Genomic DNA, 14,284 nt, shown 5'->3' with positions numbered 1-14,284 from the left:
CACATTAAAAAAAAATGGCTTATGTATATTTGTCTTTGTTTAGAGATTGGTTATAAATTATTCTTGGTCATAGGCAATATCTTTCTAAAGAAAAAAAGGCGATAGGATATAGATATGACAGGATAAAAGGGTAGGTTGTTGAATCTACTTTTAAAAAGCAAAAACTTAAAATGCTTAAAATGTTTTATATTGCTATGGATTTTAGTTTATTGATACAAATTTAAAGTCAAATTTTTATACTGTATATATATTTCTACTCTTGTTTAAGGCATTATGCTTATGTAACTCATTTAAATTGTAATGGATAATTAAGAAATACAGATTAAAAATTAGTCATCTATGATAGTTGAACTTACAGTCATGTTAGTTTTCTAGGTATATAGATATAACTCAGTTAGGTAGGTAATCTTCAAAAACTTCAAAGACCTACAGAATATGTTATTTAAAATGTTTTAAAGACTTAAGACTTTCTAGACAATGAGACACATCTGCTCCTGGCAGCACTGATTCAATGAGATAGATGGGCATCAAAGACACTCCACATGGAGTTTAATCTTCTTGGCAAAAATAGCTATTTGGGCAAGAATCTGTTCTGGCCTAGACTGCTTGACAAAATGTTGCATCAACTGGACATGCAGGACCCATGGGAAGGTGAGCACTGAACTTTGCAAGACGAAATGGTCCTTCAGAATCCTGCTTCACATAGGAGACTGCCAACATTCTACAGGACACAGAGAAAGTGATTGAGAGACTCAAGGTCTATGGGCTGAAAATGGATACACCAACATTGCAGAAGAACTTTAGGTGACTGTCCAGGCAGCCAGCAGTCTCTGTCATTCTAAATTTTTGGAAGGTACTTACAATGCTCTTCCTGTTTACTTAGGTAATATTATATCCTTCTAGGGTCTTTATATATATATATATATATATATATATATATATATATATATAATTTTACTATGTTAAAGATAAAACTTTCCTTTATAATTAAACAGAAAATGGGAAATGCTGTGGGATAATGTTTTTGTACACTGGTTTAATAAAATGCTCGTTGGCCAGTAGCCAGACAGGAAGTATAGGCAAGATAAGCAGACAAGGAGGATTCTGGGAAGAGGAAGGCTGAGTGAGGAGACACCAGCCTGCCTTCCATGGAACAGCATGTAATGACATACAAGTAAAGCCATGGAATACGTGTCAAAACATAGATTACCAAAAATGGGCTGAGTTTAAGAGTAAGAGCTAGTCAGTTGTAGGCCTTAGCTAATGGCTAAGCAGTTTTAATTATTATAAACCTCGGTGTGCTTACTTGGGGGATGTGAGTGGGGAAGACTTGTCCCAACTGCTGGCTGGGCAAGACACGGGAAAACTCAGGCTAAAATGTCTTCCTTAAATCTTCAAATTCCTTGATAAAATTTTATGAAGTTTTAATGATTTTTGTGTCCTGAGGTTCATTCTAATTGTAAAATTAGATTTGGTTGGGTGGGGTCACAGTGCTGGCCTGTACATATTGTGGTTTAGCAATTTGACCGAGGAATGTGGATTTCTTTCATTGATTGTATGTCTGATGTTAGATTCTAGGGTGCCTCAGAGTTATCCCAGTGCAAAGGATGTCTTAAGGTTGGGATTATACAGGTGATCTAGGGTCCATTAGACTCACCAGTCTCTGCAGGCATAGCAGATACATGATCTGGGCTAGGCCTGAAGGTTGGATATGCCAGGGTAGGATTAGGAATATTTATCCAACTTGACTCTACTATTGCTTATTAATTGAAGTGTGTACTGATTAATGCAAACTCATTTAAAAGCTAAGAACCTTAATGTAAATAACAATTAAGTAAACTGTATCATAAATATTTTAATACCATACTAGAATAAACAAACTCCAAATCAGAAATTCAAACAAATAGGAGAGGATTAATATGCAAATAGTAAGATTTATTTAAATTTTGTAAAACAATCAAGGTCAATGCAATCACCTGGACAAGCAAATTCTGTTCATTACATTTCATTTTTATAAGGTGCTAGAAAAACCCAAAAACTAAAATGTAAATTGAAGTTTAGAATTTGAACCACTAATTCAGGCGCATCTAAAGAAGAAAAAATGGTGGGAAGAAAGCTAATGGGGATTTGTTTTCAGATACAGTTAGCTAGGTAGAGTTAGGAAAGATGACTGACAGTTACAGTGGAAGTATATGCTGTTCCTTTACTTCATTGTGCTCTGGGAACCTGATTCTTATTTTCAGGAAGGAGTTTCAGAGACCTTAGTCATACAGACAAACAGTATAACCTTGGGCTTGACTCAACTCCATAAATGTGTCACAGAAATCAGAGGTCAAGATTATGTTATTTTAAAATCTTTGGATGTAAAATATTTCTACTGAATGGAATGATACCAAAGAACAGAATGTTTGCTGTTTGTAATCATTTCAATGTATCTATACCTCAAATTTTCTAGTGGAATGTGACCAGCCCAAGTAGAGGAGGAGCTCTTTCTTCACATGGCCCTGTTCACTTGTACTGGAAATTTAATGAATTTTGCCTTCACAGTTGCATGTAGCATTGCAGTTTTGTTTAACCATTGGATAGTCACAGGTTAGTGAAGTCTTCAATTCTGCACAGTTAACAAAGTTATTTTCATATTTACAACTATTTGCTGAAAAAAAGAACAAAGATATTTATTACTTTGTTATTATTTTCCTCTATTAACAGTGACAAAATAAAACATATGAATTGGGAGGTGTGGATTGGGCAAATGAATGAATGTTCTTTAAATTAGAGCTTTATGAGATGTCTTGAAATGAATTTCTTCACTCATAAAAGGTTTGAAAAAATTAACTTCAGTGATTCTTTGAAGAACTAAACTATCTAGAGGCTAGAAAGATGGCTCAGTGATTAACAGCCTTTGCTCTTCTGGCAGAGAATCTAGTTTTGATTTTCAGAATCCACATCATGGCTTAAGATAACCTGTAACTTCAGTTCCATAGGACCCAATGCTCTCTCCTGTCCTCCATGGTCACTGGGTTCAAATGTATGTGCATAAATACATACGTGCACACAAACATTTATAAACATAAAATAAAGATAAATACTAAAATAGAATCTCATATTTAAAATGTCAGACATTATGCAAGTACTTTCTCAACTTGAGTATGGTTAATATTTCAACTCTATATTCTCAGCAAATCAAATTTCATTATCATGTTCTATAGCTACTGTGCCTAGCAGTCAGCTTCTTTGGGTGAAAATATTGACCATTAAATCATTCCAGAATGTTCTGTTGTTCATGATTGTCTTAGATTTTGATTATATTTTTCATACCAGAGGAGTTAATTTTGTGAAAACAGAGACTTGGGAATGTAGGTAGTAGAGAATTTTCTTCTGATTATTAGGTATTTATATCCAAATGTCCAGCAGTGACAAACAACTGAAGAAACCTCATTTGAAATTCACCCTACAGTCTTTGTCATGTCTTTGATGTATATTGACAGCTCATGAACCTCCATTCAACTCACCCATGCCTCAGAGAATTGGAAACTCATAATTACCAAATCATTCAAAATAACTTCTTTATTCCTCTGTACTTTTGGTAATGTTTATTGAGACAGAGTCCTATTTGTTGCCTAGGCTAGAATCTAGCCCATACAATCACATACCTCTGCTAATCCCACCTCCAGAGAAGCACCACTACAGCCATATGGCTAGTCCTCTTATACTTTGTGTGGTAGTTCTCTGCAGGCTTTCCAGCTCCAGGAGGAAAAACAAACATAATCCATGAAGAGATAAGAATGAAAGTCACCCTGATTTTATGGTAACAGTGCTGGGCCAGGAATTCCAGAGTCTGGCCCAGACTATTTTATATTAGCCATGTTTAAGTCCAGCACAATTTTGGGGGAAAAAAAAAGTTTTCTGATAACAATTAACTCAGTCCCAAGTACACAGCAACTGAAGACATGTTTACATGGAGATTCTTTACAAAGTACATCTGTCTTCTTTCATAAGAATGGGTACTGTTGACTCAGAGATAGTGCCCAGGATTTAGGGACTAGAAAGATGAATGATGTAATATAACCCCTGTGGGTGTCAGGATTGGCCAGGCCCTAAAATGACATAGAAGTCACTTAGGCTGTTGAAAAGCACAAGTGACCTCAGTTGTAAGAATGGGTTTTATGACCTAATATCACTGCTGAAGATTTACAGATAAAGGGTCTAGGATAAGCAAAACAAATTCTGGGAGATACGGTGGAGCCTCTCTCATTAGACAGCAAAGGATCACGGGGGTGTAAAACCATGTATTTCCTGACATTGCAGAAACATGCATCTCATTCCACTGAAGAGATAAGCTATATGTTTAACTTTCCTGACTTCCCTGGGGGTTACGTGTGTGCACAAGGCCTTTTTGCCCTTTATGCCTCTCCATATGCATGTATATATTCATCATCACTGAACAAGCACAGTTAACGAAAAAGGATTAGTATTCTACCTCCTCTCTCAGCAAGCCATTTTCATAACTTTTGCATTAATAACACAAAATGACTAGTTCTGAATTGATATATCCTATCTGGCTCTTTCATTATGCTTTGTCTAGGAGTTTTATGGAGGATACAATTTCCTTAACACCTGGGAGATGGATACAGGAAGATCCAGAAGATTGGGATCAGACTAGATTACATAGTGAGTTCTAGGTGAGCTTTAGTTACATAGTAAGACCCTATTTCAAGACTGAAATCAGTCTAAACCACAAATAAGTAAATTAAACTACAAAAATAAAAATAAAGATCATTTTCTTTCTATTTCTATTTGTCAATTTTTTAATTTTCTGTTTGTTGCTGCTAGGATACTCTCCTTTAAAAGCACATTCAGCAGAATTGTGGATATTTGGTTCTTCCTTTTTTAGTTTATAATCTTAATATTATTAGCACTGTGAACTTAATTTATACAAATACACAATAAAGAATTCTGAATTCTGTAATTCACTGATAAATGCACAAAAACCCCAGCAAATTGCCAGCAGAATTTTCTATATTAACTTTGATGTTATTTTCTATTTTTATAAATATCTTATTACTTTTACAGTTCCTTTATGTAGCCTGGGCTAACCTGAAGTTTCATCCATATTCCAACCTGGGTTTGAACTCTTGTTTCTCTTCCTCTACCCCCAGAATGTTGGGATTATATTTATTCTTTGTATTTATATTCATAATAATACTAAAAACAAAATACTATGACATTCATTTCACTCCCTTCCTGTGATGAAATCTCTCACACCTTTATTATCAAGGGAGAGAACCAATTTACACTAGTCCTCTAACCTCAACACACAATCACACAGAGAAGCCATTTTACAAATGCAGGTGCCTGCACATATAATGAGCGACACAAATACCCATTTACAAGTAAATAACAGTGTAACACAAAATTCACATGATGCTCTAGGTGAGTTTAAGAATTTATTGTGCTAGCCTGGTAATGGTGGCTCACACCTTTAATCCCAGCACTCAGTAGGCAGAGCCAGGTGGATCTCGAGGCCAGCCTGATCTACAGAACGAGATTCAGGACAGGCACAAAAACTACACAGAGAAACCCTGTCTCAAAAAACAAAACAAAATAAAAAAGAATTTATTGTACTAAGCTATTTGTCCTAATGTTATTGAAGATAAGAAAATTCACTTGAAATTTATGGAATTATAGCCAAAGGGATATTTCTGTAGACTCCAATAGCAATAATACCAATATAGTTACAAGTATGCACTCTTTTTTAGATGTATCCTTAGACAACATAAATTATCCTGTTTTTCAATGTCAAAAGTACATACATCCTAAACAAAGGAAAATTTATAATTCCAAAAATGATGTTAAGTACATTTTTATCTCTTGAAAATAAGGCCATGATATTAAATCTTAAAACAGATTTGATATTATTATATTAATATGTTAATAAAACTTACTGCATAGTCCATTATCACAATGATCAGGACAAAGGGCACATGGTTCTCCCACTGTGTAGGGGATGTATTGCCTTCTTACAGTATTACCACTGAAATTGAAATGGAAAACATCAAATACTTTCAATTTTTACCTCTACACTCAAATATTTGCATATATCACCTCTCGATGTATTTCCATATATACATATATATACATACATATATATGGATTCCTATTAATAGCTTTAGTTATGCATACAAAAACCTAACATTTCCTAAGAGTACTCAGATATAGATGTGAAATAATGGGATAACAAATCCATTCACTTTTTCCCTCAACCATCATCTCAGAACCTGAGCAACTGAAATAGAGTAAAGAAGAATCTAAAGGCTTAGAAATGTTTTAATGTTGAAACACTCTCTTCATTTCCTGATAACCTGGAAAATACATAAGACAGGAATGCTGCTTGAGTGTAAAAGATATTTCCTATAAAGAAAGTTAGATACAAGAAAATGCTGTGATTCCTATAGTGTGTATGAGGTACTGATGATGATGTACTGAGTTTTAGGTATTTAGTGTATAACTGGGAACATCCTAATGCTTAGGAACGTTTGGGGTTTTCTGAAGTTAGCATGTGGGTTTGAGACTTCTATGCTTATCAAAATGAGAATATTAATGAGAAAAACTCTTTACATAAACTATCTGAATGGTGCAGTACTCTGAAAGTGCCAAGACTACACCTCAGTAGGAGCGTCACTTCCCTGGTAATCACAGGAAATTAGAAAAGTCAGATTCTCCATTGCACCAAGGGTGGCAGGGGTGTGTGTGCAATGCCCAATGGCTTGCAGCAGAACCTCTCCTCTATATGCAGAACACAGCTGTAGGTGTATGAGCAATGTTAAGGATGAAAAAGTCAGAAAGCAGTGTAAAAGATCTATCACTTGCTCCTTTTCATTACTCCTCTGACACTTCTAAGTACCAGGCTCCAGATGCTTACTTGACCAGGCAGCTGGATGGAGTCCAGTGGCTTGATTCTTTGTATTACTTAATGCCAACAGAAACATGCTTGAAAATTCTTTGAGGATCCTACTATTCAACCCTCAAACAGATTAGAAATGAATCATTTAAAAGACTTGATTTGAAGACCCTCAGCCTCTTGTTGTATAAGTTTCTTGCTTTAAAAGGATAATAGAGGTAAAGAGATGTCTCAGCACTTAAGAGTACATATTTCTACAATTCTCGCTCATATAAACCCTCCTCTTTCTCGCTAATTAGACTCCTGGAGCTCCACCCAGGGAGGGGCCCCCAACTGGATCAGGCCCTCTGAATAGGACGTTCCTGAAGCTTTAGATGTGGGGGTGTTAATACTGATGATTCGCCTATAACTGAACATTTACAGTTACTGATACCTGATTCTTTGGCAAGTTACAAGTCTCTGCATCAACCATTATCTGCTGGGAAAAAAAAGAAGTTTCTCTGGCTAAAGTTGAGATTAACACAAATTTATGAATAATTAGAGGGCAGTTTGACAGCTTGACTCTAGCATAACAACTGCAGGTTCCCTGCTAAGACCTATGATCTCAGTCATAGACTTTTGCCCAGGGTTTAAAGTACATGTGGAAGAAGCCTCATATCCAGTGACAGAACAGTTTGTTACCCCATAATTGTAATTGTTGTTTTAAATAAAAACCAGCTCTGGTCACCTTGCTAGGAAAGGTCAGAGGCACAACAACAACAACAACAACAACAACAACAAAAAGAGAGTACGTATTCCTCTTTTATTTTATTTATTTATTTATTTATTTATTTATTTATTTATTTATTTATTTATTTATTTATTTTTGGTTTTTCTTCCAGGACTTTATTGTTTTCTTCTAATTTGTTTGCCCTTTCCTCTAGTTGTTTACAGCGTTCTTCCAATTTTCTTGTCTTTTCCTCTACACAAGCCTCTACCTTCTTCATGAAGTTACTCATAAGGCTACTTTCTTCTGCTTCTTCCAATTTTTGGTGTTCAGGTCTAGATGTTGGAGGCAGGCTAGGTTCTGGGGATGCTGTATTGCTCTTCATTTTGTTGTATGTACTTCTGCCTTGACGTCTGCCCATCTCCTTGTGGTTCCTTCTTGGTCTTATCAGTGTACTTGTTTCAGAAAGAGCTGACAGATTAAGGAAGAGTCTCTCTCTTGTCCAAAAGGGAGTTCTCTTGTCCAACTCTCTGGTCCAGAAGGGAATTCGGCGGCAGGCTCTGGTCCAGAATCTATTTTTGGTTTTTCAAGACAGGGTTTCTTTGTATTGTTTTGGTGCCTTCCCGGGATCTCGCTCTGTAGACTAGGCTGGCCTTGAACTCAAAGAGATCCACTTGCCTCTGCCTCCCAAGTGCTGGGATTAAAGGCGTGTGCCACCACCGCCCAGCTTATATTCCTCTTTTAGAAGACTTGGGTTTGGTTCCCAGCATCTACTTCAGGTGGCTTGCAACTGTCTGTAACTGCAGTTCCACAGGATTTGATGACTTTGGTCTTCACAAGTGTTTAGGGTTGACAAACTGGGACTGGATAACCTTTCAGGAGTTTCCTCTCTGAAGAAAACTGATTCTTTCTCAACACCCATAGATTACCCATAGCTCCTTATCCAGGGCAATATAAGCTTTTGTTATTACCATTGGTTGCTTCCCTGAAGTAAAAAATAAAAGCCTATTGGTAAAAACATCTCCATCTTCAGACAGAGGAGTTGGAGGAATTGAGTTGGAATTGACCTGGATGCCTCCTTCCTGCTGATTAGCTCTCATAATGTTAGAAGATGCTATGTAAAATACTGAGGGAGAAAATAACCAATAGTTATAACTTTCTGCAAAACCATAACAAGGACTAGCCTGATTGCTATTTTTCCAAGCTTAATTTCTGTTGCTTTATTTATGCACGTGAACAGCCACACACCCACAAAGGCCAGAAAAGGTCCTTAGTCGTATTGTTAAAAATAGTTATAACCCAGGAACAGAGTTGGAGGGCAGGGAGGAAGATATCATGATAGATGAGGACTTCATGGCAAAAGGAAGAGGCAGGGTGCTGGGGAGGCTCTCAGCAATCCACAAGGTTGACCCCACCTTGGTCTCCTGGCAGTGGTCCAGAGGGTGCCTGGACTGATCTACCCTGGTGACCAGCCTAGCAACTAACCTAGCTGTCCTTTGACCAGTGACAGATAGAGGCAGATACAGAGATCCACAGCCAGACACCAGGATGAGTTCCGGGAATCCAATTGATGAGAGAGAGGAGAGATACTGTATGGTGGTATTCTATTTGTACTGAAATGTGATTTTAATTGTATGTTCATAAATAAATTTGCCCGGAGGTCAGAGCTATTAGAGCCATAGAAAGAGCATGGCGGTGGTGACACATGCCTTTAATCCCATAGATCTCTGTGTTCAGGGATACAGCCAGCATTGGAGACACATGCCTTTAAGACCTAGAGGGCTGTACATACAGGCAGTGATGAAGCAGTCATATGTTTGGGTTTATAACCAATGAGAAGGCAGAACAAAAAAGACTATGAAAAGACATACACACAGGAAGTAGCTCTTTTTTGGAGAGCTAGGACCACCGCAAGAGGAAGGGTGAGATTTCAGCTCTGAGCTCTGACCTCTCGGCTTTCTCTTTTACACTGGTTCTGTGTTTCTTATTTAATAAGACGGTTGGTTACATCTACAATACTGCAGTTGAGGGACGTCGAGATCATGATGGGAGGATGTGCAGAGATGACAAGCCACACGAGTGGAAACCTATGAACTGTGGACTGCTGGCTGTGGAGCCCCCATGGAAATGGACTAGGCCCTCTGGACACTGAAGATGGTTGTTTGGTTTGAACTGTTTGGGGGGCACCCAGGCAGTGGGATTGGGATCTGTCCCTGGTACATGGGCAGGCTTCTGGGAATCTGGTGCCTCTGGTGTGACACTTTGCACAGCCTTGGTGCAGTGCGAAGGGGCTTGGACCTACCTAGACTCAGTGAACTGGGCTCTGTTGACTCCCCATGGGAGACCTTGATTTAGGAGATGTGGGGATGCAGGGTGGCTTGGGAAACAGGGCTGTGTGATGGGAGGAGGGAGAGGGTCTGTGCATAGCATGAGGAGTGAGTAGAACATTTCTTAATAAAGAAAAGTGAAATAAAATAAAAAATAAAAAAATATGAAGCTAAAATAAATTATGATGTGGTTGTTGAGAACCAAACTTGGATCCTCTGAAAAAACAGAAACAGTTCTACACCACAGATTAATCTTTAAAGCCCTGTGTTGCTGCCTTATACCTGTAAGAATTTACTAAGTCAAGACGGGCGGTGGTGGCGCACGCCTTTAATCCCAGCAGAGGCAGAGCCAGGCGATCTCTGTGAGTTCAAGGCCAGCCTGGTCTACCAAATGAGTTCCAGGAAAGGCACAAAGCTACACAGGGAAACCCTGTCTCAAAAAAAAAACCAAAAAAAAAAAAAAAAAAAAAGAATTTACTAAGTCTTAAACTTCAAAGGCTCTTTGAGAGGTTCTTAATATATTTCGAATATTTAAGAAAGCTAAAATCTTAACACTTTCTCCTTAGAATTTACTAAAACATTCTGAAAAACTCATTGTCTAGATCTTGATTTTAAAGCCAGAAATTCACTTCCATTCTGTGCTGTGTTTGAGCTCTTTAAAAATTTCCATGAAAAATGAATATATATTCACAATATGTTAACTTAATTTGACTTTAAAAATTCTTTAATTACATCTGCATCTATGTTTGTCCACGTGTGGCTTTGTGCATGTACAATAAGAAAGCTGAGATCATGAATTTGTGAGGGTGTGTGTGGTAGGAAGGATTCAAGGAGAGGGAAGTATGAAAATGATGGAAATACAGCACTACTATATGAAATTCACAAAATATAAAACAAGCTTTTTTTGGATTTTTGAGACAGTGGTTCTCTGTGTTGCCCTGACTGGCCTCAAACTCACAAAGATTGACTGTCTCTGCCTCCCAAGTCCTAGGATTAAAGGTGTGAAACACTACCGTACCTCAACAATTAAATTTTAAAAACAGATACAATAACCTATATAATCAGGGGTAGGATCAATTAATTAGAAGCACCACAATCACTAACCTGTGTCATTCACTCATGTTCACTCCTGGTCTACTATGAAAAGTTTGCTTTGTAGCCTACAAACATAGCATGAACAGACAATAGGAATTCACGATCCTCATACTTGGGTCCTCATGAGGTCACAATTAGTCCAAAAAATAGCAGTGGAAGAGGGAGAGAAATCATATTTAAAAATGAGGAAAACGCTTCTGAGGGTGATTCATGGAACTGATGAGAAGGACATTTCAAAGATTTAGTTAAATAAGTTTCAACTCTAGGGAATATTTAGAAGTTTCTATTTCCCTCTCCATGTGTAAAATATCTTTAATTTGCTTTTATACTATGATAATTTAAAAAGGTCAAATTGCAATTGAAAATGAACTTTGAAGCAGATACTTACAGAGGACAATAGTGACAAACATATACATTTTCCAATAATTGGTAAGGGCACTTAGCAACTCCACATGCAACTTGGTAAGATGTATTCCAAACAACCTATACACCCAGAGGTGAAGACAGGGCACAGGTCAGAGAAGAAAATAATGCAGAAAAACAAATACAAAATTAAAAACACCACTGGTATACTTTGTTTCTATATGCCTTATAAATATATTTAAGTGATTGAATCAAACTACAGATGTTAGAACATCCCTAAGAGGCTACTGTTGGTCAGTTAGTCTGGCAAAACTTTTGAGAAGCACCGAGTGGAGGTTTTATGGAGGCTGACAGTGGCACAGTCCCATCTCAGAGAAGTTTCTTCTTTGTCACCTTTGAGAGTTTGCAAGATGATGAGGATGCAGAAGGCTTGGCTGAGGCCAAGGAGCTTGGTATCAAAATAAAAGGCATCAAACAACCTACAGACACCAGGAGGAACCTAGTGTGATGTAGAACTTTTTGACACTGCTTCTAACCCCACTAGCATGTGACCATAAACAACTAGATGGGAACCTGGATATCAGGTCAATTCCTTGTCAGACATCACACTGACCAAGATGTTGCTGGTGACTACTCTGAAGTCCTTTTACAAAATATAGTGTCCTATGTACATAGAGCCCTGGCCTTTACAAAATGAACTAGAACTTTCTCCCAGTAGCACAGAAGAGACTGTTTAGTTTGATACTCTAAGCTATGATCGTGAGTATCTTCTTTTCTGTGTGGGCAGGGATCATGAGTGGCTTGCAAGCCTTGCTGGTTCAGCCTGGTGGAAGGCCAACACTCAACATATTTCCTAGAAGTTGTACTTGGTACGTGCTTCTGTGTAGAGCTCTGGCCTTGGATATCCTGGTCCCTCCACAAACTGTGTTTCAGCTCAAGTCTCTCACCCTGGAGGATCTGATCAGGCCAGGGAATTGGAGTTCCCTCGTGCCTATACCACCTCTGTATCTTCTCTCTACACAGCCAGTCAGGATACCCACATCACCTTCTTCCTAGGTTTAGAAGGCCCTCTTTGACAGTGGACAGGATGGAGCCACAATCTTATAATTCTTGCTAAAAAGAGTCATAGTATTTGAAATGAAATGGCCCAAGGCCTGGGCCTTTAGATCCAGCAGCTGTCAGGGTTTCTGGCAATAAAAGTCCAGGAAGATACCTTTCCCTTTTCACTCAGGAGCCATACAGAACAGATGTATAGACCTGTTAGCGTCTGTAAAGTTGCCTTAGAATATAGGCCATTACCCTTGTTTGGGGACTTGAGTCAAAAAACTATGGTTAGCAAAAAAATCAAGTATGTTCCCTTACAAAGATTAGATAAGCCACTGAAAGCTGGCAGCTCAAATAGCCAATGAGTGTCAAGACCAATGAGCAACCAACTACTCAAGATCTTCCCCAAGGTGTACAGTTGGTGTGCACTCTCTCTATACTCCCTGAAATTGGGAGAATGTGATAGGATGACAGGAAGTTCAAAGCCATTCTGAGCTACATAGTGAGACCATGTCTCAGAAAGAAAATAAAAACTGCCTGCACCGAAATTCTTTATTGAAATCAGTCAAGTAATTAAAAATATTTCTTTGCCTAGCACTTATATAGACAGTAATTTTTCCTACCTGAGTATAATTTCCAACTATTGCATCAGTTGGATTTGGGCCTGAACCAAATCTGAAATCTATGACTTCATCAAACCAGCTTTGGATAACACGAGACCATGATACTGCGTAACGTGACATGAAGACATTCTCACCACATCTTATGTCTAAGAAAAAAGACAGAACACTCACAAAGACAGCAATCTAGAAAAAAGAGGAACACACACACACACACACACACACACACACACATACACACACACACACACTTATATGCCTATGCCTCATGTGTACCAAATGTGGATTTGTAGTTTTAAAGAAGATCAAGATGAACTCATTTCATGTCTTTTCTGAGTAGCTAAAGATTTTTGTAACGATTTTACATGTTTAGGATTATTGTTCTGTATGAGCCTTCTTTACAGTCATTCTTTAAAACCTACAAGTACAAAGCAAACAAAACAGAAGAGATCATATTTTCAAAGTTTATAGGTCATGTGTGATGATATTTTATTTGTGTTCTAATAAATAAAGCTTATCCGTGGATCTGGGGGAAAAAGCTAGCCACTATGTTAAACATAGAGGCCAGGCAGTGGTAGCCCGTGCCTTTAATCCTAGCATTCGGGAGGCAGAGAGTCATCCAGATCTCTGTGAGTTCACGGCTACATTGGGAACAGAGTCCGGCATAGTGGCACATGCCTTTAAACCCAGCACTAGTTAACCATAGCAGTTTGGAGGTCTATACAGACAGACAGGAAGTGATAGAACAGGATGGGAAGAGAAAATGTTGTAGCTGGGTGGAAAGAAGAGGTAAGACATCAGGGCAAGAAGGGTATATAGGAATGAGTATACAAGAAGTAGCTCTGTCTTGGCTGAGGATTTCCTAGAGGTAAGACATGGCTGGACTGTTCTCTGATCTTTCAGCTTTCACCCCAATACCTGGCTCCTGGTTTTTGGTTAATAGAACCATTTAGCAATTTGTGTTACAGTCATGTCTTAACTAGAAAATTAAAACTTCATGGCCAGAGTTCCTTCAGAGAATGGGGAAAAAAGCATCCTTTAACCCCCAACAATAGCTTAGTATTTTTATCAAATTCTGTAAATAAAAAATTACTTTAAACTTTAACTGAATATTGTAGACATTTTAATGAATTTTTAGTCCTGTTATTAAATTAGAAATGTCTAAGAAGTAAAACCTTTAAAAGAGATATTTAATTTACTAGGTTTAAATTGGGCCAAAGGCGATCAT

At 37.8% G+C, this 14,284-nt stretch overlaps 1 protein-coding gene across 2 annotated transcripts in view; it reads right to left on the bottom strand.

Moving 5' to 3' along the window:
* Positions 1 to 1,914: 1,914 nt before the first annotated feature.
* LOC102904688 (cysteine-rich secretory protein 1-like) overlaps positions 1,915 to 14,284 on the bottom strand; it is a 30,672-nt gene continuing 18,302 nt past the window's right edge. For both annotated transcript variants that reach the window (XM_076557876.1, XM_076557875.1), the window contains exons 5-8: positions 13,060 to 13,205; positions 11,418 to 11,512; positions 5,946 to 6,034; positions 1,915 to 2,653 (exon numbers count right to left, since the gene is read on the bottom strand). In XM_076557876.1, coding sequence (XP_076413991.1) covers positions 2,526 to 2,653; positions 5,946 to 6,034; positions 11,418 to 11,512; positions 13,060 to 13,205 — 458 coding nt within the window. In that variant the 3' untranslated portion in view covers positions 1,915 to 2,525. The remainder of the gene's footprint in view (positions 2,654 to 5,945; positions 6,035 to 11,417; positions 11,513 to 13,059; positions 13,206 to 14,284) is intronic.

Source organism: Peromyscus maniculatus, chromosome 21, assembly GCF_049852395.1.
Source record: "Peromyscus maniculatus bairdii isolate BWxNUB_F1_BW_parent chromosome 21, HU_Pman_BW_mat_3.1, whole genome shotgun sequence".
Classification (NCBI taxonomy): domain Eukaryota; kingdom Metazoa; phylum Chordata; class Mammalia; order Rodentia; family Cricetidae; genus Peromyscus; species Peromyscus maniculatus.
The sequence above is the reverse complement of the archived record's forward strand: the minus strand, read 5'-3'. Positions and strand labels throughout refer to the sequence as shown.